Source organism: Augochlora pura, chromosome 5 (genome assembly GCF_028453695.1).
Source record: "Augochlora pura isolate Apur16 chromosome 5, APUR_v2.2.1, whole genome shotgun sequence".
NCBI lineage: Eukaryota > Metazoa > Arthropoda > Insecta > Hymenoptera > Halictidae > Augochlora > Augochlora pura.
In genome coordinates, this window is record NC_135776.1 from 17,412,808 (window position 1) to 17,439,133 (window position 26,326).

The 26,326-nt window shown below is 45.2% G+C and overlaps 3 protein-coding genes across 8 annotated transcripts in view; 2 read left to right on the plus strand and 1 right to left on the minus strand.

Annotated features, from left to right (window-relative positions):
* LOC144469889 (putative sodium/potassium/calcium exchanger CG1090) overlaps positions 1 to 26,326 on the plus strand; it is a 36,351-nt gene that overhangs the window by 251 nt on the left and 9,774 nt on the right. For 2 of the 4 annotated variants that reach the window (XM_078180601.1, XM_078180599.1), the window contains one exon: positions 521 to 689. Coding sequence is in view for 1 of the 4 variants with exons in the window: in XM_078180598.1 (XP_078036724.1) it covers positions 26,185 to 26,205 (21 nt within the window). In the remaining 3 variants the exon portion in view is untranslated. Of the gene's footprint in view, positions 1 to 481; positions 690 to 25,882; positions 26,206 to 26,326 lie in introns of those variants that run through there. The other 2 variants (XM_078180602.1, XM_078180598.1) reach the window with 2 other exon arrangements.
* Positions 4 to 19,658, minus strand: Tk (tachykinin). Of its 2 annotated transcripts, none has more exons than XM_078180604.1 (7): positions 19,495 to 19,658; positions 5,234 to 5,420; positions 3,556 to 3,807; positions 3,077 to 3,352; positions 2,375 to 2,522; positions 2,006 to 2,241; positions 4 to 1,052 (listed from the first exon to the last, which is right to left on the minus strand). In XM_078180604.1, exons 2-6 carry the CDS (start codon positions 5,417 to 5,419, stop codon positions 2,069 to 2,071), a joined length of 1,035 nt encoding a protein of 344 aa, XP_078036730.1. In that variant the 5' UTR covers position 5,420; positions 19,495 to 19,658; the 3' UTR covers positions 4 to 1,052; positions 2,006 to 2,068. The 2 variants fall into 2 exon arrangements, with proteins under 2 accessions (XP_078036730.1, XP_078036729.1); XM_078180603.1 differs by having other exon boundaries at positions 2,327 to 2,522.
* Positions 23,575 to 25,382, plus strand: Ttc1 (Tetratricopeptide repeat domain 1). Of its 2 annotated transcripts, none has more exons than XM_078180606.1 (5): positions 23,575 to 23,816; positions 24,086 to 24,386; positions 24,497 to 24,673; positions 24,775 to 24,957; positions 25,078 to 25,382. In XM_078180606.1, the coding sequence occupies exons 2-5, from the start codon at positions 24,087 to 24,089 to the stop codon at positions 25,255 to 25,257; spliced, it is 840 nt and encodes a 279-aa protein (XP_078036732.1). In that variant the 5' UTR covers positions 23,575 to 23,816; position 24,086; the 3' UTR covers positions 25,258 to 25,382. The 2 variants fall into 2 exon arrangements, with proteins under 2 accessions (XP_078036732.1, XP_078036731.1); XM_078180605.1 differs by having other exon boundaries at positions 23,577 to 23,820; positions 23,893 to 24,386.

The window sequence follows — 26,326 nt, forward strand, 5'->3', positions numbered from 1 at the left end:
TGCTGCATTTATTGATATGTATTTGATTAGCTCATACAGTAGATACACAGAAAAACAGACATACATTGTATCTATCGAACAGTAGTCTATACCAAACTATATAATATAATCCACGTATACACGACGAATGTTTTGTTGCGCGATACTCGCGTACGATCCACTTTCTTAGCGCCTAGCAACTTTGCAATATTATTTGTATTATATTGATTACACGATATCGCTTGCGTAAAATAGATCCGCGTGACAACGGCTAACAGATACTCTTTCTTTGGTCTGTTCTCTGCGTCTTCTTTTTTTCCGACGTCGATTGCGTAGAAAGTATACAGCCAACGAAAATTAGCGAAACAACATAATGTACGTTATTCTATCAAGAACGTTTATTATTCGTGTATATACATATCGATTCACCGTTCTATTTATTCAATTCTCGCAACGAAAAAATAGAATTGCCAGCTCTGTCATTTATTCTCGTATACAGATTTTATATTTTTCATATTTGTAATAGCTTTGTACGCTTCAGATTGACTGCAGTTCCACCGAAACAATCGACAACCCGAAAACGAAGAAGCGCTCGTGTATTTATTATCGGGGAAAACTTCCAAGCGTATACATATATACATACATACATACATACACATCGTACAGTAACGGAAAGGAACAGACCCGCTTTTTTACGGCCGATATCGAAGGTAACTATTATTTACATTCGATACTATATTCTATACTCTATACCATAGCGTACTCTGACCTTTGCTACAAAAACGCAATTAGTACAGTATGAATAACAGTGCCCATCGCGACTAGATGCTCTCTGAAGGTCGCGAACGGTTTTTAAAATAAGGAACACCCTTCTACACTAGAAACTCGACGAAACCAAACCGATTACTATAACACGGTAAACGCGTTACACCTATGTTTTGTTGTAAAGTGGATCGCTTTCGAATACAAGTTAATACAAATTACAAGAAAGAAACGCAAAACCTAATTTTATGCTATCGTTACGTGTTTGTCATTACCAAGAGAAACGTCAACATCCGCTGATATCGGAATATCTGAAACAGAAGCGCGGAAAGCCTATTTAATTTCCTATTGTAAGTAGACGTTCACGTGCTTAGATACAAGGTGTCCCAAAAATGTTGGAATTGAATGAAATGGGTGATTCGATAAGACTTTTTCCTTAGCAAAAATGTCGTCTAAAACGTAGTTAACGAGTTATTAATGACACATAACGACCAATCTATGGACAGCTACGACCTACGAATTTTGACGCGTTCAAGTGGCGCCAGTCGTATTGGTTTCTCATTGGTCCGTGTTTTTCGTTGATAACTTGTTAAACGAAGCCGCAACATTTTCACTGCGGAAAAAGTGTCTTCAAATGATTTCAATTACCCGTTTAAATTGATTCGAACAGTTTTGATCATATCCTGTATGAGTCATGTTTGGTACATTAGAACGACAATCGCATCAGCGTGCGGTCTGGTTATCTTATTCTGCACATTGAAGTACTATTTTTACTGATATGGAAAAATGTGTTAGGACAATTTTATTTAGTTCAAAGTTAATAATATTACGATTTCTATTTTCTATAACAGAGTGCTGACGTAACTTACACATTTCTACACATTTTTCAACAAAACAAATATCATTAATAATGAAAGGCCTAAACTTTCAAATAGAAGTTGTGGCTGAAAGACTTAGACATTTTAAGAAAAAAATTTAAGATACTTAGAAAAAGTATCAAAATTTTAATTCAGTCCAGAAGGACTTGATTTTCATACACATTTGGATATCCTAGAAAATTGAAAATGTCATGGATATTTTATCAAGATCATCTATCGGACAAAATTTATTTTTCTCGCACGTGTGAGCTAATTTTAAAGAAATTCAGCAATGACTACAAAATTGATTATAAATTTATATTATAACATCCAGCAACTCAGGAATCACCCATTTCATCTGATTCGAACAATTTTCGGAATATTTTCCATAATCTCGAAATTTTTACCTAGCAACATCGACGATTTCTCGATCGCATTCATTCCTCGCGTCCTATGCGTCATCGAACGCCTTAAAAGACGGATCGGTGTTGCGACAGAGAGGATTTCTTGCCTCTGACACCGACGAATTTTCCGCGGAACTCCCATCGTGGATTCTTTTTGCCTCGAACACCGACGTATCTGTAGGGCGATCGTTTCGCGATCTCGTAAGCGATCGCTTTGTCTCCTCGATCGTTGTTTGTTCCTGGAAAACGAAACGATCCAACGTGAGAGAAGCAAAGAGAAGAAGAAAATAAGAATGTGTCGACAGTCAGCGGAGCAGACATCACCTTGGTAGCTCGAACTGACTCCGTAAATCTGCGACGCGTCTCTTTTACCTCTCATTCCGTGAAAACCCATTCGTGCTCTCTTCAGCGACTCGATAATGTCTCTTTCATGAAAATCAGTACTTCTCTTGGCGTACTCGGACGGATTGATCGGATAATCGATATAGCTTGCGAACGAATCCTTTTTGCCGCGCATTCCCTGCAATGTATTTCATTAATTATAGCATCCAATCGTGGCGTCGCACAGTGGTACCTTTCCCCCATAAAGTAGGCCAAGAATCAATTTTAGAAGTGTACAGGGTGAATCAACAAATGTATTCATTTTTATGATGTTTCTTAAAACGACAAGGTCCTATTAAATTTCACATTCTTAATATATGATTATTAAATATCGAGTAAGAATTAATATTCGTAAAGACCAAGTTAAAAACACAGCTTGTGAATGAATACGTAAATAAGCAGGTCAAGTGCAAAACATTAGACGTTAAAAGAATTTGAGAATATTGCTAAATTATTGGTAACTTATGGCTGTTATTAAAATAAGAAATTGTCGTCAATTAACACAGACAACTTTTATCTCGCACAAAGATCCGCAGTATACTGATATCATATTCAATTTCAGGAACCTCGGAAACAGGATTTTCACAAACATCGTATTTCATAAACCGTGGCTATCTCTTTGGAAAAAAATACCACTGTGCGTCGTGCATGGCCTGCGGATGATAGAAAGGATTGTGGTATACCGATACTAACGTGGAAACCTGCCATACGGGCCCTTTTCTCGAGCTGCTCTATAGCGTCGAGGATCGCCTTCTTCCCTCTCATTCCTTGGAATCCCATCGGTGCCCTCTTCTCCCAATCCCCTAGAATTTCGTTCTTCCTGTCGCGCGCGTCCTCCTCCTGGAATCTCCCGACCGTCAACGACGGTATCCTCGCGTCGTAGTCTTCCGAGTAATCGAACAAGTACGAATCCGCGTCTCTCGCGTCCTGGTATCCCAACGTGTTCCTCTTCTCAATTTCGCTCAAGATCTGTTTGCATGTTACAAGTATTGTTAAAACCAATCGGCCGTCGGAACGTTGCAGCGGTGTAACGCGGAATGAAATCAAACAGCTCGAGGACGGATCGCGGCAAAGATAAACGAACGAGAAAGATTAGACCCGCAAGAGCGTATCGCGATAGAGCGACGTAACGTAATTTCGTTGATCGATGTAGACGCATGGTGGCCGTTTACCTCTTCCAGCGACTTCTTGCCTCTCATCCCTTGAAAACCCATGGGTGCGCGTTTATAATGTTCATCCTGTTTATAATACGCTCTTTTTTCGTACGCGTCGCTTGGGACGTAAGAATCCTCCAAGTCGGAGCCTAGGCTGTCCTTTTTTCCCCTCGTACCTTGAAAGCCCATGGGTGCACGTTTGTCGACGCTTTCCTGGACAAGATCGCGCTCGATGTCGTCCGCCATCGAGTCCTTTTTGCCTCGCATGCCCTGTATACGGGTACACGAATCATAATTAATATATGTATATTTATTCAATTTCGGCCTCGCGACGCGGGAATTAAATTTGCTTACGTTTCTAAATGTTGTTTAACCTATCCCCATACCTCTTCTTCTCGTAATTACTCATCCCTCCCCATATCTGACAATAATCTAGTCTAAGCTAACTCAGCCTAATTTATTCTACTTATAATAGTTTATATTCATACTCTTCTCTTCTTTACCTGCAGACTCTTATAATCTTTCTGTATATTTTTGAGCTGTTTATTACTGTTATTTTTAGTCTTATTATTATTGCTATTTTTATTATTACTTTTATTATTATTGCCAATTATTGTTTTCTGTTTTATTTTATTTTTTGTCAAGTTGTAAGAGTTCAAGAAAGTAAATGATAATTGGAGATACTCTATTATTTAAGATGACGATTATGTTTTAAATGATACATAATAGCAGTTCTTAAATATGCGAACAAAATTATACATATCCATTTAACAAACCATTCATAGAAATTTTGTCAACGACATTTAAAATCGAACAACATGTATACTTGTATTTTTCATTATATCTAGATTCACTTATATTATTGCATTGCAACTACCCTTTATTCTCTCTCTTTCTCTTTCTATCTCTCTTATTCTCGGTATCTCTGGAATTATCTCTTCGTTTCCGCTTTTCTTCCTCTATTCATTCTTCTCTAGACCATCTCTATTAATATACTTCGTTTTCCCAGTTGCTCTCACTGTTACAATCCCCTCTTCCCTCGTTTAGGCAGTTCTTTATTAGCACTCTCACGAGAAACGGTTAACCTTCCGTCGGCAAAGTACTTTTTTTACTAACGCGGTCAACAACTTTGGTCTTTTACGCTCGAGCTTGATTTTTTTTACTGTTTTAAGCTTTAAGAATATTTGAAGAAATTATGGAATAATAATCTAAGTTCCTACGTTAATACACGAACGATGATTAAGTGTTTTGGGTGGTCGAATGAGATAACCCTTCTATTCTGAAGACATCAATTGTATCATTTTCTTATTAGAAAAATGCTAAAACTAAAAACAATAAAGTTAGATACATGTTTGTTGAATAACCGGGGGACCCAAATATCTTAATAAGTGTAAAAAATAGGGAATGTAGGGAGTAGTAAAAATTCTCCAGACAATTAATAAACACAGTATATCATTGCGATAATAAATATGAAATAAATAAAAATTAATGTTTATATATTATAATAATTATACAAAAGACAGTATTATATAATTATATGAAACAGTAATATACTATATCATAACTCGTTACCGTTGTACTATTATAATAAGGGTAGCCCGGTTGTAGAACAACGTCGACAATTTTTTTTATTGAACTAAGGGTTAATAGGCTCGCTTTCTGTGGACACTTATCGCGTCTTTTCATTTTACTTTACCTGAAAGCCCATAGGCGCTCGTTTAGAGATTGCGGCGTCCTCCGAAGACGCCAAGTTCTTATTCCCGCGCATTCCTTCGAAGCTCATGGGGTCACCCTTCACGGAGAGTACACTGTTCGATGAGGTGTCATCGGCGAGCGTAAATACAATGGTCGCCAGCAGACAGAGACACGAACGAACGATCATCCTGCAACAGAGAAACGCGTTATTAATGCAGGCTTGTTGGAACTAATAAATTTGATAGTTAAGATTTGATAATCAAGTTTTGATAATCAAAATTTAATAATCAAGATTTGATAATTTTAATCCATGCGTTCCGTAAATGCCGTCCATCATATTTACAAATCAAAGGCGAAACAACTTGACTGTCCTTTCATCCGCCGCCATGATGCAAACCCGCGCGTCGCAACGCGTTGCAGTTCCTCGCGCGAAGAAAGCCGTATCATCGTGTCCCGAACTTGGTATCATACACGTATTGTCATCCAACACGCATACGCCGTTCGACATCGGACACAGAATATAGGACATACCACATACGGTAGACGACACATGGGAGCGCCGAGGATGCGGAGAGATAGCGGGATCGGCGATGAACGCGAACGAAATGTCGATACGCGCATCCCCTTTTAATATTCGAATGAAACTCAATTTCGTAGCATATTTGCAGTCGTTCGGCCATCCACTCGCCCGGGTTTGATTTCGGAACTGTCCCCGCCGTTTTATCGAAGATTTCTCGTCCGGTTCGAAGCCGGAGACTTTTCTTTCTCCCCGTTCAATTGTTGAATTTCGAAACGAACCACTCCGATGTAATCGAGGGGAAAGAGGGTCAACAATCTTTGTTCCTCCGGGCTAGGTGACGTCGTGCAACGCTTTGTAAGTTTAAATGTCGCGACGAACCACGTCGAATGTCGTGCAACGCTAAAAATTGAAGTCTAACTGTGACCGAAGTGCTCATTTTATAAGAGTGGCAAGAGCGAATTTATTTTCAGACTTCTACATTCTTATTGTAATACGTGCTTGAAATGAGAAATGCGAAAAAGTGCGGGGGCTAGTACTTTGCTTGTCCTTGCTTGTTAACACTAGAACTATTGTATTAGTCAAAATTACGTGTTTTTAATCTTTTTTGCAATTATTGATGCTATGATAATATAGAAATTTAAATTTCTTTATTGAAACACGTGTTATAATAAATATCGTATCTTGTCATACTTATAAAACAATATACACCAGTTCAGATAGTTCTAGTGTTAAACAAATACTAATAAAACATACATAAAGCTACGGCATGGAATAAAATCTCCTAACGGCGGAGTCCACCGAGGAGTGTCGTTGACAGGCAATTGCCGTTCCGGCGGTGTTCCTCCGAGACGAAAAAAAACGACTCGTTCGATTTTACATACTCGAACGACCGACGAACCGTCTCGATCGGTTGGCGATCGTACGGACGAATCGTAAAGGGAGCGCGCGTCAACGTATCAAGGTATCAACGAACTTGCGAGCAAAAATGCAGGGGTTGCAAAAGCAAAGGCATCGCTCGTCGAGGTCAGCTGGTCGGTTGACGTCGACTAAACGAAATTACCCTCCCAGCGGCCGGCACGACTGATATAAACAGCGACCGACGACAGGGGAAAAGTAGTCGCAAGGTGGATTGGCTGTGCTCGGCACGGCCACGGTAGCGGCGGGAAGACAAGGGAAGTAGTAGGCAGTAGGGTTGGCTCAGCCGGCCGTCCTATAGATTCTGCGGCGAGCTAGCTTTTCTTCACGGATCGGTCGCTCGTGTAATCGTTGGAAACAAGCCTCCTCTCTCTGCTCCTCCCTACAATTTCTCTTAAAATCGATGATCCGCATCTGGAAAACCTTTTTCTAAGCGAGTCGAGCCGGGACGCGACGAATCGTTCGTTCGCTCGCACGGAAACGTTCGACCAAGGAGAAACTAGACGGGGCAAAACGAGGCGAAATAAGACGAGGAGAAGTAAGACAAAGCGAAATAAGACGAGGCGAGACGAAAAGGAACGCGTTGATAACACGCGATTGCCATCACGACGACGCCGAGTATTCGCAATCGCGCCGAGATACGAGAATGAAAGAAACATCGGCCGGTTTATCGTACAGCGAATAGCGATACGATTCGCATAATGCGACTGCAAAGGCGGGGAAAGGCGAGTGGGAGCGTCGTAAAAAGCGCCTCGGAACGGTTCCGAATCGTTTGCTTTTCTCTTCGCGACGGCAATCAATCTTTTGCGCAGAGCTGTTTGAGGGAACGCCGCCTGTCCGCCTTACGGAACACGATCGCCGCTGACCTTTACCTTTACCTTTACTTTTAGTTTTACTCTTACCTTTAGCTTTAACTTTACGTTTATCTTTAACCAGGCGACTTCGGCTCGAACCGCGATCGGAGGCAGCGACCGCGACGCGCGCGCGCGTTCCGCACGGTTCCGTCGTCGAAACGAACGCGTCCTCGAACCCTACGGTACGGTAACGAGTGCGCCGATAATTTGTTTTAACATGCTTTCGCTAATTGGACTTTGCTGATTTTCAACGAACACCGCGGCTTTTTCAGTGACCTTTCGCGGTATCGATTATCGAAGTGGCGGTGAAACGCGGCGATCAACGGAACGTCTGTTTCTCGATGTTATCGCAACAAAAGCGAAGGAAAAGAACGGACGGGTTTCTGTTGTGGTTTCATTCGCTGTTGAACCTTGAATTCGCATCCATGATAAATGTCACGATGTATCTTCTTGCGGAACGGGCGACTCGCGTCGTTTAAGAGCGGTATGGATCGCGAGGATATTTGATCGGCTAATAATAATAATGTTCACCTTGCTTCTCGCGCAAGGTATAGATGATGCTCTTCTATCGCCTCGTTTATGCAGAAACGTGCAGCTTTATCCGATAAAAACCGTCCCGCAGATTGCGCGCGCGGGGTCTCGCGGGCGATTTCGATGCGTCTTCGAGGATCCTTCGAAACGCGGCGAGTCCTATCGTATTATGGAAATAGTCGCGGAACAGTTAACCTCGTTCCGATCTCGAGCATCCACGCGCTACCGTACGCGGCGAATTGTTTAAACGACGATTATCGATTACACAAACTTTTCCGAACGGCGTGGTTCGGTCGTTGTCATCGCGTCGTTTTAACCTCACCCGATCCAGCAGAGTTCCCCGCGCGCAATGCTGTTAAATTAATCGTGTGCCCGTTTCAATGAACAAATCGATCGTGTTTGTTTCGGCGCGGCATGAATCCCGCGGACGCCGAAGACGAGGTTCCGCGCGCGGACGCGTCCGTCGACGACGAGCGAGCCTTGAACCCGACGGATCTGTTGAATTACTTTAAGAACCTCGAGAGAGCGTTTCGGCGGGACGTCGGCGGCAAAGTCGACGGGAGGAACGCCGACGGCTCCAGACGGAATTGCAGGTTCGAGTGCCCTGGACGCTCGGAGAAGGTCCCTCCGCGGCACCCGGGCGAAATTACCGCGTCGGCGGACCCTCGAATCGGCGAGGGTTGGTCCGAGACGGGCATAGACCGACTGCGAGGAACAAATGCTGGCTGCGGTCGACCGGAAACGAATCGCGAAGGGAACGCGTCTTCTTCGCCGCTGTTCGCCATCTTTTCTTCCGCGATAGAAGCAAAGAGCTCGTCCGGCTCCATTCTAAATAACGAGCACGGTGTATTATTTCCGATCGCGGACGATCTTAACAGCTCGGAGATCCTCGAATGCGAAAGATTGTTGAACGAGTGCTGCGAAACGAGAACGCCGGCGAGGTATGCTTTTACGAAGAGAGAGAGAGAGATAGAGAGAGAGGAGAACTCTGAATCGCCGGACGTACAAACCCTAACTTTCAGGGAGCGGGTAAACGCGCGACGCAGCCACAGACACCGTCGCGTCCGCGACTACGGAAACGAGAGAGAGCGGGGTGGAGCGGCGCGAGAGGGGACCGTGGCGCAAGGAGAACGAGATCCGTATAAACTTGCAAACACTCGACGCAAACGTGAACGAGAACGATTCGATTGCTGGCGCGTAACGGATACCGAAACTGCGGCGGGACATTGTGTCGAGAATCCTCGTCGCTCCGCCGCGGAGCTCGACCGTCGTCCCGGCGATCGATACGGCAATCGAATCGATGACGGGACGGCGGAAAGGATCCCTTTGGAAACGAGTCGAGCGAGGAGCTGCGAGCAAGCGACGCGCTCCGAATACGCTCGTTTGACGGTGCAGCGGTTCGATTCGTGTTCTTACCTAGAAAGGGTCCGGGAAACGGTGACAAGCGAATCGGATGCAACCTGTTGCAGATGCCGTTTCTGTCGCGCGGCATTTCGCCCCGATTTCACCGCGAACGATCCGACGGGGCAATTAGAAACGCCGACGAGGTGTCGGAAGTGTGCGTCGATAGCGGTGACTCGCGCGCCCGCGCCCACGGGATCCCGTTTGTTCGAATCCCGTGCGAATCGGCGGACCGCGATCGAAACCTGCCCGAACGAGCGCCGTCTCGCGAATCGCTGCGACGACCGATCGTTCCGGCAGCCGTTCGTCGCCCGAAAAACGAACGGAACGATCGGTAGGAATCCGTTCGGCGATCCGGACGGTCGGAGAGTCGTGAAACCGGAATATGGCCGAGATAAGGTTCATTTGAAGAAGGTGCTCGTCTATCCGCCTTGCGGCCAAGGGGGTCCGCCGTTGACGCTTTACAAGAGCAGCTCGAACATCGACTGCGTGGTCAACGGGAATCCGCGCGGCGGTTTTCGTTATAGCGTCACCTACGTGCAGAAGTTTCAGAGCTCGTTCTGGTGTCCCGGCGATCCCGTGCGATAGGACAATCGTCAACGGTGCGCGAGTCCTTAACGAGAATGTCCTATGCGCCGTCCAAGAATCGATACCTTTTTTTTTCTCGCCCCGTATCGGACGCCGCCGTGGCGCAGAAATTACCCAAAGGTAGTAAAAAATGCATTTTCTCGCCGAAATCATGAATATTTATGCGGAACTTTTCGATGTTTTATATGGACCGTCTATTTCGGAAGCGACCCCCAGTCCATTTGTGCTGAAATTGAAATATCTCAGGGTTCACGTTTAATAATAAAATGTCTAATACGTAAATCTGACAGATTCAAATTTGCTATTTCTATGAAAGCAACTTTTAATCGAACGGTACATTATGTTACTGCAATTAATAAGAAAAAGTGGTAAACGGACTTTGGTCACTTGCAAAATAAACGGCTCGTATTATGCGATCTTATTAACAAAGGCTAAGTTATTGAATCTATTATTTAATAACTTTTTTTAAAGGAAAATATAATTACACGACTGATTTGCCACTAATGAACAAGAAATTGTCATCAAATTAAGAACGGATTGACAACTTAAAGCTTCAATGTTTCAATTTGCAAATTTTTTAGAACTAACTTAATATTATTTGACAATACTCTGAATGACATATATAGTGTTATAGTGAATTTCTATGCTCACTCTATGGAGAAAAGTGATTTTAATACTGAATTTTAATACTATTGACTGTATACCATGTATTCTAGTAAGCCCAATATTAAAATGAAACTTTAAAGGACGCTTGTGAGATTGAATATTTTATCGCTTTTCGGTGTCGCTTTCCAGAGTAGGGCGAAAATTTAATCAACGCGTAACGATTATTGCAATTAACGATTAAATTCCTACTTCGGTCGTCAATCGCTATTAACGATCAGATCTCCGCATTAGTCGTTAATTCCGATTAATAGTCGGATTCTTCTCCGTTTTAATTTCCGGAATTCTTTTCTCGACGAAACGCAAACTTTCGTCACAAGAGATTCTCTTTTCGAAACCCGTCTACTGTTCCGCTGTCGGCTACATTGTGTACTCTCAAATATTCAACGCGTCAAAATTGAGAATTGGTCGATCAAACTTTGGTTATTTGATTAACGCGTGCAATTTGAAAAATTAATCGTGGAAAAGTGGACGATCGATTTCGTCGACTGAAAATATAATAATAGAAATTATCCAAACCTCGACGATCGCATAAATTTTCTCATGTTTGGGAGAATCGTGTAGAGCAAACCATGGATTTTTAAACCGTCTGAACCGTTTAAAAAGTTTAATAAAATTTAAACATCACAATTTTGCTCACATATCAAATTAAATTCCATTTCTCTTCTTTCTTGAGTTTTATACCTAAGCGCTTAGTTTCTAGTGTTTGCATTTGATTCGTCCCTGTGCGACTGCATTATTATTCTCTCACTGTAACAAAGGTCTATCCTATCGATCGATAAAGTTACTCAAACAAATTAATTAAATTGCAGGCTACAATGGTATACTTTATCAATCTAATTTATGTAATTGCCGATTTTCTATCAGAAGCGACTGACAAGATTCATTTTATCTGTCGATCAAATCAGACGCCGATTTTTTGACAATTAATTTTATTTAGTCAGATATTAAAAATTAGTTTTATCGATTAATTATATTAATCGTCAATGACGATTAATGACGATTAATCGTTTTAGTCATCGAATTTTTCGATTTATCAATTGATCGATTAATCGATTGAATTAAAAATTTCGTTTCATTTACACCGAATTCTGAAATATGCTAAGACGTCGCGTGATCGATAGATCAACCGCGAATGAAGAAACAGTTATTTTGCGGTTCCTCTATCGCTTATATATTCGTCCGAGGACGAGGCTGGGGATCGTTAGGTCCAATCGCCCCCGCTTCCACGGCTTTTATTTGATATCGGCAATTCGGTCGACCGGGGGCCGGCTTCGACGCCTCGCCCTCGCCGGCCGAGCTCCAACTTTCTAAGGAAATACCAACCCCTGGAAAGATGGTAACTAAGCTAATCGAGTAAACGATAAATTGCGCGCGGTAAATTGCAAAGTCGTCGACGTAGAATCGCGTCGAGCCGCGTCGAGCGGTGTCGAGCGGTGTCGAGCTTGATTGCTTCGGTGTTTGTTAAATCGTTGTATCGTTTGTTGTAGGCAGCGGCACGACTCGGTCAACCGTCCGAGTGCTCGATTACTTTGCCGTCTTCCTCTCCTCGAAACCTAACCGATTACCGGGCGACCGCGCGCTATAATTTGCACGGGCGAGCCTCGAACTCGAGCTCTCCGCGTTCTCGCATCGGGACGCCCGTCTCTCGTAACGGAAAACACGATCCTGAATAAAAGAAGCGCAACTAAGGACGGCAATGTTGCAAGGGTGAGCGCCGTTATTGAAAAAAAAGAAAAAGAAGAGCCGCGTCTGTAAAACGTTCAACGAACGATAAGCCATTGAATGTGTTGCATACGCGCGCCTACGTGCTCGCGAGGTGTACGCACGCGCGCGCGCGCACTCAATTTAGAACCTTTTAAAGTACAACCGCGACTAATATAACAACAGGTAACACATAACTTTTTACCGCGTTCTTCTGTAAAGACTTTACGTCGCCGATAAAAATGTCAATACCCATACCTACGGCGCGCGCGCGCGCGCGTCCGCTTTTTTTTTTCTTTCGTCCGCAAGAAAACAACGGGTGAACCAGTCGAGTATTAACGGAACCGGCTCTCCGATGGTATCCCGATGATTCCTCGGGGTTGACTCGCGGTGTTTTTCTTTCCGCGTGTTTACACGGCCAACACCCGTTCCGCCTTCCGCGAGTCCTCCTAATAATCGACAACAGGTTTCCTCGTCGGCGCGCGTAAAACGCGATCTCGCGCGCTCGCCTCCCGGCCGCCCGTCGAAAAATTGATCCGCCCGAGAAAAGCCGCCGCTGCTCGCGTTATATGTTCCGTTGAATCGCTCGAATCCCTGTTGCATCCCGTGACCTAAAACCTTTGATCGCGGTGGCAACGCGCTGCCCCCTTAGGGTTACGCCAACGCGGAACCGACGACCGACAGCGTTAACGCCGACGAGAAATTTGCGCGGAAACAGAAACGTTGTGTGTGCCGGTGTGCTGGTATCATCGCGGAGTCGGCTTATTGTTTCGTGTTCCCTTGAATATGGTCGGTACGTGCGAGGCGCGACGCGCTGAATATTGTCCGCGAATATATATCGCCGAGTTTACCGGGAAACGTACGATACCGTTACGTTTTAGATACCGTTCGCCTTATCGTGACGCACGGCCAAGCAACTTTCCCGCGCGAAAGCCAACCGGGATCCCGATTGTTTCACGCTCCTTCGGTTTCTTTTTCTCCGGTGTCTAATCGGCGAAAAGCGCGACGAACCGCGTCCCGCGATTCGTCGAGATTCCTCCGGGCGAGAAGGAACGGGAATTTTATGGCACACGTGTACGTTTTCGCGCGGATGGTGTGCGCGCGCGAGGACTCCGCTCGGAAAACGAGATTCCTCCGTTAATCGGTGTTCGGGTGCCACTGTCGTATCGCGTGTCGCGTATCGCGTGTCCCTGACGTGTCACAGGATTCTGTAATTTCAAAGCGCGATTCTGTCGCGTTGAAAATTAGATCTACGATCGGGGAACGATGTAGAAACCACCGTGTGTCCGGTAACTTTTCGTAACTGGTTACATTCTAACGGGCTTTGCACGCGCCCGGTTCTCTTCCAGTCTCCATACCAATGAACGTTAACGAAGCGAATGAACTGCCGCGCGGATCCTGTCCCGATCATCGTCTTCGTTTCCCGGAAAGAGGATCGTTCTTTGCCGGACGTTTCGCAGGGAGGCGAGAAAATTGGAAAGTTTACAGCCAGATTCGCCACGATCCGTCGAGCAACGTCGCGGCAGAGGCTGCGCGAATCGCGCGGTTTATGGCGATCACGGACGCGGCTCGCGCGGCATCTCGCCGGGGGGGTTCTGTGTGTTCTAATTGCGAACCGTTGGCACGCGCGCCAGTCGTTCCGACTTTCCCCGATGGTGTTACGCCCGACGGTGTTTCCCAATGGCTTTCACGACGAGCGAGAGTTTGTCGCCGGTAATGCCCCGAGACGCTGATGCGACGATTTTACGGATTACAGGAGCTCCGGCTGTTATTAAGAATTGCTCGGGATCGTCTCCCCGCCCACTTCTCCGATATCCCTGATTATTTCGAGTCGGTGAAACGATTTTAAATTAACCCCCTGAAACGACTCGCCGCCGCTGCGAACGGTAAAAGGAACGACCGAGGGGGGGGAGGGAGGGGAGGCTCGGAGGCTCGTCCCGGAGGACGAAGGGGTCCGCGCTACATTGGACAGTGCAAACACGTTTTGGATAACGTAAACGGGCCAAACAGCTCCGAGGCATCCACGACCACTTGCCACGTTCTTCTCGCGCGACCTTCCAACGGAAAGGAAATTGTGACAAGGGGTGTGTCACACATCAGATTTCATCGCGCTGCCTCTCCTACGTTCGCCAGTACGTGCCCTCGCGAGACCCCATCGTGTTCTCTGCGCTCGCATGACGAGACGAACCGACTAATGCTCGTTCGAGTTGGCGGATACGTGGGACGCGTGATTTCGGGTGGGTTTCCGCCGCGAAAGGAGACGAGTTAAACTGTTCTCTTTGTTCGACAAACGTTGTTTGCGAAGTTTCGCGTAATTACGTGGACGCGTCCACGCACCTGTCGACGATACCCGCTCGTATTCTACGCGTCGAAGTTGTATTAATCCGATTCGAGAGCGGCTCCTTTTTACCGTGAACGATACTTTAACCGCGATTTCTTTTTTACGAGGTAACGTCGCTGTTGCGAAACTGAATTGCAATTGATAATCGCCTTCCACGGGTTCCGCGATCATCGCGCATAACAATAATTTAATCATTTATCTGTGTACGTATGCGGGACAACCCTTTGTAATAACGGCGACGTTAAAGCAAACGCGCCAGTGTAATCGAGGACGTCCCTGAAAAAGGGGCTCCGTATTTGCGAATACGGTAAGGAGCAGAAGTGTCCACGCATCCTTTTAACGCGGCGTTACTTTTTCAAAACTGTTCTAAATAACTTGATTTTTTAACAAGTTTTGCGATAAAATACTTCCTCCTTTTAATTCTGCTATTATTAGGAATGTACAAAGATGTGGAAAAACGAAAGTTCTTTTTACATTTTATTTCATCCAGGTAATAGCAAAATTAAACACTTTATTTAATTAACCATTTTATTTACAATTGCTGTAATTCGATGTTTTTTCCATCGCACTGAATTCTTAAAAGAAAAGGGAATATTTTATTTATCGTGTGCACGCATCTGCTTGAATATTTAAATATTGCTGACAAGAGAATAAAAATTGATTCATATTTAAAGGGACAAATGAACATTCGTACTTAACAGCTTGTTACTAGAAATCTCGGCAAAGGGGTTGAATTTTATTTATTGTACAGCGAACTTAGTCTCTCTAACGTTTGCTAAAAAATCAAATTATTTGGTTCAGCTTTAAGAAATTAACCCATTGCACTACGATCTCTTCCACCCTGTATTAGTTGGCATTTATTAGATCTTAATCATTTCCCGATTAGAGACTGACAGTTTCACTTTCCTGTACTGCATTTATTCATTCTCGGTTTTAGACTTTGTTAACAGAAGAATTAAATCTCATTTCGATTTAGAAGAAATTAATAATATTCGTATTTAATAGATCTTGCATTTTTAATAGCAAATTCAATTCCTCCTTGAATTTCCATAGAGTTGAACGTTGTCAAAACTAAAAACTTCTGTAAAACATTTACACATTCCTTTAATTTAGCTTATGAACCCTTCCGTCACGGATGTTCTCCATAGTAAAAGAGTTACAAAAATATAGAACAAAGAAACATAATAATAATAATGATAATAATAATGATAATAATAAATTAGTAAAAAGTAAGAGAGACATCAATGCGAATACAATAAAGAACACAAACATAATAACAATATCGAAAGAATATAGTACGAAACTAATGATGTAATAGAAATATCGACGAGTAGAATAAATAAGGGGCAAAAATAATGGAATAGAGATGGACTAGATAGAGAGACGGGGACGCAACAGTTAAACGGTACAACAATTCCAACAGAACCAACGCGCGCCCCGTCGGAGCATGATATGTCGCGTGTCAGCCGTGTTGTACGTCAGATACGTCGTACATCAGATATCAGATGACGCGTGTCGGATCGTGCACGGATAAACGTGAGAAAAAGGAGATCCCATCAAAAAAAACGTCGCCCCGGCGCCGATCTTGTTCGCGAGAAGAATAAGTTCGAGATTAAATAGCAGGGCGGGCTCGCGCGGTTATTATTCCGACGCGCGACGAAACCGCGTTTCGAAACGTCCCGGCCAGCACCGCGGTGCCCGTTCTCCGAAAAATTCAGTCGATTACACGGCATAAAAGTATTTCAATAGAGGAAAAGGGGAGAGGGCGACACGGGAGAGAGCGAAGCAAAGAGAACTATCGCGTGTTAACTCTATTAATTCGAGCGCGAAAATGGATGCACGAGTAAAGGAAAACTTCTTGACGCTTTCAAATGAGTATTATAGTTGCAAATTGCCGCGCGATCCTCAATAGGTGACTCTGCCTCGCCCCACCTGCCCGACGGAGGAGCCCCTCAAGGCGATCGTTAATTTTTCCAAAGCCGCGTGCCCCCCTCGCAGATTTCGCTCGCGGAAAGGTCCGCCGCGTTGTACCGCCGCAGAAACAAGCCCGTCCGCGTAATCTCGGAAACGCCTAAGGAAAACAGCCATGAGAATGAGAGAGGACTGCTTCGAATACGCGAATAAATCGGAACGAATTCGCCTCGTGGATTTCCCGATGCATATCTCTGTTTCTTCTGTCTGTTACTCGATAATCCGAGAAAAGGTTGCCTTGGAACGTACCACGAGTAATCATCGTGAATGGATATCCCGGCGACGAACCTGCTGGCTCGGCAGAAGGATTTCCGATGTATTATCTCAGCGCGCGCGGTTCGTAATTATTTGTCCGGGAAACACCGGGGGGGCCACGGATTGGTTGACGAACTGGATCCCGAGTCCCGTGATCTTTACACCCGTTCGCCGAGGAACCGCTAAGCCGGTAATAGATCGTTTTCGAAACAATTATAAAGATCGCGATCGCGGCGCGGGTGTCGGGTGGCGGGCCTCGTTCAAGGTATTCCCTAGCGAGCAAATAGTCTCGATCAAGTTCGCGGAATAACAGAGAAGTGTCCAATTACGGAGGGATTAGCTGCCGGTTAACCGGCAATGGGAGAATTCGTTGGTTACGAGCGACAACAGCGATCTCGAAGAACGAAGTATAAAGTGTAATAAATATAAATGATTGTAATTAATAAAAATGATCTGACGAGTGGATACGTCGGACGCCTGCGGCCATTTTCCACTGTGAAGGGAACTAATCGTGGTCGGTCCGTCACTCGCAGTCAGTAGTACGAGCTAACATATGGCAGACCGAGTCGCGCGACAGACTACAGGAGCCTGGCGAACCGGGACGAAGAATTTCCTCGGGGTTGCATTCGAGTGGGAAGTTCGGTTGCATTTTTTACAAGCCTCGCTCGAATAAACTCGGTTAGGTTTTATCGTTGTAATTGATTCCGATGTTGCGGTCGTGGTAATTGCATCGCGGAACTTTTTAATTAAGAATATCCGAGGGTTGATGGCGGCGATGCAGGAACGATCTCGACGCGATACCGTCTGCCGCCCATTGTATTTACGATAAGGAATACGCGAAGGTGGAATCAGTTACCTCGGACTCGCGTCCCGGACGCGCGACGCGCGCTCGTTGTTTCTTTCTCGCCGTCGCCCGAAGATAGAAACGGCGAAAGCTGCGGGGCGAACGCCGAAGGAAGGCAACGCGGGGAAATGATTAAACGAGCCAAAGGGAAGACGGAAGAATAAAGGAGAAACGAGGGGTACAGTCGACTGATTATCTAGGAAATCAAGATGTAACGATCCCGCCGCGCCGCGCGCCTCTTTAGCGATCCCCCGGTTCTTCCGACGCTGTACAATATCCGATGCGTCGCAACGGCGGCGGCTTTGCACGCGGACAAATCATTTGTAATTGCAAACGGGGGGAATATTCCGGGCAGGGCTCGGTTGCTCGCCGAACCGCGATTAAAAACCTGCGAACGTCATCGTACCAATCTCTGGCTCTGCCTCCTACGGTATCTTCTCTAGCCCAGCTGGAAGACCTTATACACCCTCTCTGTTCGAAGTCGCGACCAGACTGTCGCGTAGGTGTAAACCGCTGGTCGAAAATTTCGCCGACCAACACCGGCGAACTCTCGTGTGAATTAATCGTAGGAACGACCCCGGACTATTATATTGCGCGAATGTTTAATTCGATGAACGTTCCCCTGGCAAGAAGGGCGGCGAGCGCCGGCCGCGAAGGAAGTGCACCGGCCATTCAATTATCCCGAGGGGGAACGGACAATTCGAAACGAAAGTTTACGTTCCCAGGGGCGGCCGGCTCGGTTCTGTCCGAGGAAATTAACGCGACGCTTGATCACGGTAACGAAACGGCCGAATTCCCTTTGACGCCGCGCCGAAGACTATTTTTCCAAGTTCGTGCCGGTTTCGGCCGCGTTCCACCCTGCAGCCTCGAAACTGTTCTGTGCGTCCGCGCCTCTGCTCTACGCCCAGTCAATGTTATGCTTGTCCGGAACGTATCCAGCGGAAAACTGTTGTACCGTACACCGTACGCGGCGAACGGATGCAAGTGGGTTTTCCCGGCATTACAACCCGGCCCGTTAAAATGTACCTCGTTCGCGGTCGTTCGGAGCGAGCGTTTCAGTACCCAGCACGACGAGTATATTGTGCGCCGATAATACGCTACACGACGATACCCTATTGTTACGAAGGAACTTTACCTTTTGTGGAAAATGCACGGAATACATGTACGCGCGCATCATCCGTGCGAGATGTATCTGTTTTAGAGAAAAGTATGCGCGGTGCAGTTGGTCTTCAAGGACGGACACGTACGCGAACAGAATGTGTGCTAGAATTTACGAAAGTACGATACGATACGATACTTTCCGAAGACGAGAAGCTGCGAGGAAATTAAAACAGTCGAGCATGCGCGAGCGCGCTGTCACCCGTCGCTTCAAAGTTCCCGTTCGCCGATTCGGAGGAACGATACCGGTCGCGCGTTTCCTCTTCGCGTCTGTCCGTACATCGGTCTATCTGTCCTATGCGACGCGCAAATGAGTATCGGAGGCAGTACGTGTGAAAAGGGGGATAGCCGAGGGTCGCCCCAAAGCCGACGGGATCGTTTCTAGCGTTCGCGTTCGCAGTTGGTATCGAGGTTCAAGTGTCAGGCGCTACTGTCACGGAGCAAATCGGCATAGTGTTAGACGGCATCCTGACAAAGTGTTGACAGCAAAAGAAAAATATGCGGTAATATCTCCTACCTTCCTCAGGTAGACGGAAAATGTTCGTTTCAACCAGGTCGTTAGCTCGAGCGATCGACTCGAAACGAAGACGAGTCTCTTCGGTTCACGGAACGGAACGTTCAAGTGGTTCAAAGGTAAGACCTTCTCGACGTGACGGACAACGATGAACTGGCGCTCCGCGTGCTTCACCTTATACATAGGCCGGCGTGGTGACGTCACAGATCACTGGGACCAATCGGAGAGCAGAGTCTGCACCACCGTTGCGTTAGTGACAGAAATCAGATCGCGAACCCTTTTCGTCATAAATACCTGTCCGCCGGACACGGTGGTCCCGCGGCTCGCGATATTTCGTTTCCACCCCCCCTTTTTCGTTTCTTTCTCCCGTCCCGGTTCCGTCGGTTTTTCGCGAATCCGGCTAATCCGTGCGAGCCTCTCGGCGTACATTCGAATCTCGCGGCACGATTCCGTTCATCCGCGATGCTCCATCGCGATTGTACATCGATCCATCCGAGAGCCGTTTTCCCATCGTTTCGTTCGGTTTGCTTTCATTTCGGTCTGTTTCGTCTTGTTTCATTTTGTTTTCCGTCGTCTTCCGTTCCGCTGGACCGCCGGCAGGGGTTCCGCGATGGAAAACGATATCGAGAGGAAATTAACGATCATTAGATAAGATTCTTAATGCGCGAAGCAACAACGGCGACGGGTAACAAGGGAACATTATTAATAGACACCGTGCATAGTTGTTTCATGTGCAACCCGGGTTTGCGATTAATGCAGTTGTTACAGGAGTTTCGATGAATATTCATACCGGTTCATCGTATTATATCCCATATACCGGGACCCGAAGATACGATGAATGTATTCCAAGTTGCACGAAACCGAGAGGCGATGCAACTTTGACGAAGCTTCGCAAACGGTCCCTTCTTGCCGGATAAATACAAAGCAATTCCAACGTGCGAGTGCATGGGGTGGGAGGGTAATAAGCGGACAAACGATTCGGCTGATCGGAACAGGTCTTCCGTATCGCACTACCGTTGACAAATAAAGATAATGAAGCTGTTGGGCGAGATAGATTCTCGATAGTCCGTACGCGATGGATAGATATGCCGACATCGTGGCGGCAGATGGTTCGGTTCGTTTGCACGGTTGTCGATCGAATCGAAACACGGGTATCGCGTTAGCGGTGTTTAAACTGAATCGATTCCAGCGCAATTTGAACGTTATCTTCGAACGATTCTATTCGATATTATTATACGGTCGTGCAATTAACGTCGAGATAGGACGATCGGAAGGGCAGAGCGGAAGACGCGCGAGAGTTCTTCTTGCCGAGAGTTCGAGGACATTCGGTATGCAGTTTATACTAGAAGAAACTGGCATTAGTTACACGCTCGATCTACCATGGTCGCGCACCGTTACCATCTTCCGAGAAGGAAAATACACCCAGGTGGCATGGTGGCTACTGCTTGCGCATTCCACCATTTCTCGAAAGTATAATTTCAACTCTACAATTTTCATTCCCTTATTTTGCAACGCAAAACAGTCGCGTATCTCCCTTTCGTTCGTACGTTCGCTCGCGACGGATCGGACGCGTGCGAACCGCGACGGGACCCGAAACGAGAGGGACGAGAACCGTACAGGATCGGCAAGTTTTTCGGAGGAACTGCCGGCTGTCTTCTCCGTTTTTTCCCGTCACCCGACCGCGTACGGTAACTATTGTTCGTTTCGTTCGATATGCAGATACGTACATACGTTCGCACGCGGAACGCTGCACGAACGCGGCAGAAGTCGCGCGTGCGATAAACGTGCGTGAAAACACGCGAACAGCCCTATGCTCGCTCTATGAAATATTTACAAGTTGGAAATGGAACGGGCGCCGATACCATCGAACTGAAACGGTCATCGGTGAACAAAACCAAGGAAACAGAGGAGAAAACGAAGAGACGCGAAAGAAAGGGAAATGTTTCGGGCGTTTCGATACGAGCGCACCCGCAGATACAGTCGTGCGAATTCTCCCGAATCGATGGGCAGCCGGGCGCATTGTACTCGTATAACGCGAGATTACGAAACTATTATTATTTTGCTCTCTAAACGGGACCTAGTCTACTGCTCTATAAACTGCAGGGTTATACCGAAGTTGCATTCGAGAGGCGCCCTACCCAAGGAAACTCCAGCGGAAGACGATTCCGCGACCGATCGCCGCAATTCCATCAATCGATCGATTAACGATGTGAAAGAACACCCGTGAACCGAGATACAACCTCTCGCCAGGAAAGCAACAATATTCACGGATCAGCAAGGAAACGAACGATTCCCTCTCCGTTATTAGATTGTACAAGGCCGTCGAATTTTCATTGACGAGATCGTCCGGACGGCCTGCTGTACTGCAATGCATGCGACGAATAAATTAACATCTCCGTTCGAATTGTTCTTGCATCCACCCCCGTACGCGCAAGCAAACCTACCAGTTAAATGGAATTATTACAGCTTCGTGTCGAAACTTGATAATGTTCGTGGTGGCGGGTAGTTCAGGAAGTTGTCTTCGCGACGACCAGGAATATTGCCGATGGTTTTCCAGAATTTCCTTCGTCCTTTCGTTTCCAAGCTCTTCAGGGGTTGTTTTTTCAAGCACGATACGGTCGAGGCACCGATCCTTCTCCTCTGGTTCCTTTTTCTGTTAAGAAAGAAACACGAGTTACATCGAACGAGCATCTTCTTTCGCGTCGGCAAGTAAAACGGGCGAGGAGTTTATTTGCGAGGCGGCGTGTCGGATGAGCTGGAGAGGGTGATGAGACGAGGTCACGTACAATAACCGTAGGTTCGCGGCGATAATACCAAGCAGAATCAACTTGGTCGCCCTTTACTTTCTAATTCGTGTGCGCGGGCGTCTGCAGGCACATTTTCATTATTACTACTTTTGAGTAATCTATGCGCATTTGTTCTTACCTGAGAAATATCCGGCAGACGCGGTATTTGATACAAAGTAGCTGTTAGCGATGCCGTATCGGCAACTACTTCGAATCCGAGGAATTTCTAGGAAAACTTTATGCTAAGTAGAACTCCGTGTAACCGCACATGCAACCCGACGTTTAACTGGAACGCATAAAAGTCATGTACAATTATGCTTTCGTAAAGTTCTTTCTTTTCTCGCCAGCGAGATTTAATTTATTTTTATCTCTCTGACATTTATATGTTATTCACGCGAACAATAAATTACCGTGTATTAATATGTCGTTTTGTCCCGTGGCGCACTCCGTGCTGAAACGTGGAAACTGCTTGACAATTACCGACATGGCAGCTCGTTGGATACTTACAGCACCATCCGTGGCACAACGCTGAAACGTATCGTGCCAATCCTTCGCTGGAATCAACATTTTTAAGATTAATCATCACAAAATATGAAATTAATCGACAATCGTTGATTTATAATTTTAATTAATATGTCCACGAAATTTTCCAGTAAAAGATCGTTTCAAGATGATGGTATACATGATGGTAGAACTGCATTTTTTTTTAAAGGAAAATAAAAAATCAGTGCTTCCCAAATTGTGTTTTTCTCGGCACAAAGGTTGACATGGTTAGATCATAAAGAAAATATGTTGTTTACTCTTCAGCGATGTGACACAATTTTTAGCGGAAAACAATAACGCTTCGACATGAATACAATTATGTATACACCATGTATAAGGATAAAGCACCAAGAAATGGACTTTGAATTTATTCAGTTTTTTATTCAGATATTTTTTGTTTTTTCTTTTATTCTAAAGTAATCATCAGAATATTTTCATTCTGTGAGCTGATATACTCAAATGAGCCCATATCACTGACTCCTTTAGTGTTATAATGAGGAGACCTCCACTGAAGAGTCCTCCTAGGACTCCGTTTGTTTTTCTTGAAATGAAGAGTTATCTTTTTTTTAATTTTACTTAAAATATGTACCAAGGAATTCGAAGTCCCGCAAAAAAATAGACGAGAGGAGGGAGACATCTCCCGTCTTATCGCGCGCTATCTCTGTCCTTGTCTTATTCGTTACGAGGATACGAAAATGAATTTGAAATTTCGTCACCGTAGATGGCGCAATTATCCTAAATTCTCTTTGGTAGTGAATTTGTATTGCGCCTAGGTGGCGGCTTTATCGCGGTGACTCAAGCGCAAGTGAAAAGTGTTTTTCGCTTTCGTTACTAAAGAGATCGTTTGCATATAGATCTCAATAGATCTTTGCGAGCTATTTAATAACACCGTCTTGAGAAAGATCTGCATTGGGTCGATGCGTGACAGTTTGATGTCGCTTTTCGTTTGAATTTCCAGCCGGTTCCTGGTGGACTCTTGCTAAGGCAACGATTCACGTATGTACGCATCGTGTGTATACATTTGACAGTCGATAACCTACAAAATGTCAACACGCGCTACAGTGACTTGTAGTGTTGTAGTACATATTCGCTAGTCGTCGATCACCAGTCGTTACAGTAGCACCCAATAGATAAGACGGTTGGTCGTGTGAACCGACGGACATGCATAACCAACGTTAATTTCGCTGATTGGTGAAAGTCGCAAAATCGTCGAGTCGAGATAGAAGAATTTGGAACACTTGAAAATTCTCCACAAAATTTGTCAGGATGAGCAACAGTGCCGAGGCTGGCGTGAAAACCAACAAGGAGATTATAGAGGAGCTTACGAAAGACCTGGAAAGTTCTTGTATACGAGCAGACGATACCGATACGTCAACCAAGTCGGACGCGAGTAATGGCGATCTGCCGACAGAAATCGGTACGCACGAGGAGGACACGAACGTCGAGAACGAAGACAGCTGTAAAGCTGAAGCTCCACACGAATCAGATGCGGACCCTCCGAGAGATTTTGTCGACGAGGTGTTACTAAAAGACAGAGAGATTGGTCTCACCGAAGATGAGAAAGAAGTTTGTTGCATATTTTTTATTTGAATTTCATTCTATTTGACTGTATTACCTTTAGTAATAGGTTAGGCATCTCTACGTTATAGATCACTGCTAACCTTGTTTCATTTCAGTCTCTCAGAAGCGAAGCAGAGAAGTTGAAGAACCAAGGGAACGATCTCTTCAAAAATGGAGTATATTTGGAGGCGATATCGATATACACGGAGGGATTGCAGACGTGTCCATTGGCTTACAGCACGGATAGGTCTATCCTCTACGCGAACAGAGCAGCAGCAAAGTCAAAATGTTTGGTAACATTGTTACATGAAAATATTGTTACCAGCATATTTAACCACAGAATAGAACCACCTTCTCCGTTTCTAATACGAACTGTAATTTGTTGATCGCTTAGGACAAGGAATCGGCGATATCAGATTGTACCAAAGCCTTAGAATTGAATCCGAGCTATGTGAAAGTCATCGTTAGGAGAGGACAATTGTACAAGGAGACAGATAAGCTGGACGAAGCCTTGGAAGATTATAAAAAATTAAACACTTTAGACCCTAATAACGCGGAGTGGCGACACGAGATTCGCGTAAGTAAAACCGATCAAAAATGATTTTAAATGTATCTTTAATACAAACTATTTACCTTCGCGTCGTTCAAGCGACGACATTAATGATTCTTTAATATGAACGCATTCGTACTTTTGCAGAAATTGAGCAAGATGGTGGAAGAAAGAAACGAGAAACTGAAAACAGAAATGCTGGGCAAATTGAAAGACTTGGGAAACATGGTGTTGAAACCTTTCGGACTTTCCACGAATAATTTCGAGCTGCAAAAAGACCCAAACAGCGGAGGCTATTCCGTCAAATTCAACCAGAACACGAGTTAATACAGCGACGTTTCTCTAGTTTGAGATTTCTATAAGTCGCAGATTATTTATAAATACCTAATATGTAAACTTTATTCGAATGCTGTGCTTCTTCTCGCAATAAATACGAGGACGTTATTACGCTATTCGAGTTATTCCTTGTACTTATAAATGTCCGAACACCTGCTAAGAAATATCAACGTTGTTCCAGCAATAATTGTTTCCTGCGAATTAAATATTAAGTCGTACAATAGAAAAAGAAATACTAGTTGTTTCTTTATTCAAATGAAATTATTTGATCAAACAAAATATGCACAATTTGCTTTCAGGTTTAGGATAAAGAATTCGTCTTTAAAAAAGGTCATGACACATGACCAATTTCTCTCTGAATGTTTTTATTTTGTTTTTTCGAACCGCTGTCTTGTGACCGTCGTACTCGAGAACCGCGCCCATAAATTGTGATTATTATTACAATTACGACTTCGTTGCTTCCCGATGACGATACGGAAGAAGCTTGCCGCGGCGTTTTTGAAGCGAAGCGCACGCGTATCCGCGCGATATTAGTGACATCAGAGGGTTGTCGAGTTGAGGAAGCAGTAGCGGAAAGGGAGGAGAAGAGGGAAGATCGGCGGGGGTGGTGGTTGATTCATAGACACTACGTAAGCGCACCGAACGCCGTCCTCGTAATCGGGATACGGACGATAAACGGCGTGTCGCTTGTTAGAAATTGAGACATTGTCCAAAGCCGTGGTTTCGCGTGAACGTGTCCGAAGCCCACCAACGGGATATCGACCGAGGAGATAGCGGAAGCAGTCGTCGGCTCTCAAGTCTGTGCTTCTCGGCTTTCGGCTCTCTGCTCTCGGAAGAGTTTCGAGGAAGGCGAGGGATGTGAGAATATCCGAAACAAGGAATCCTAAGATTTTGTCAAATCGTAATATCGGTGCAACGATGACGGCGGGAGCGAAAACGGTGAGTGGGTTTTCGTTCGGTAAGAGTATCCTGCGTACCTTATGCGTTCTGCCCTTTACCCTATGCCTTACGACCTATGCCCTATGCAACCCAAAAAAACACTTTGGCTACGTGTCGCCCA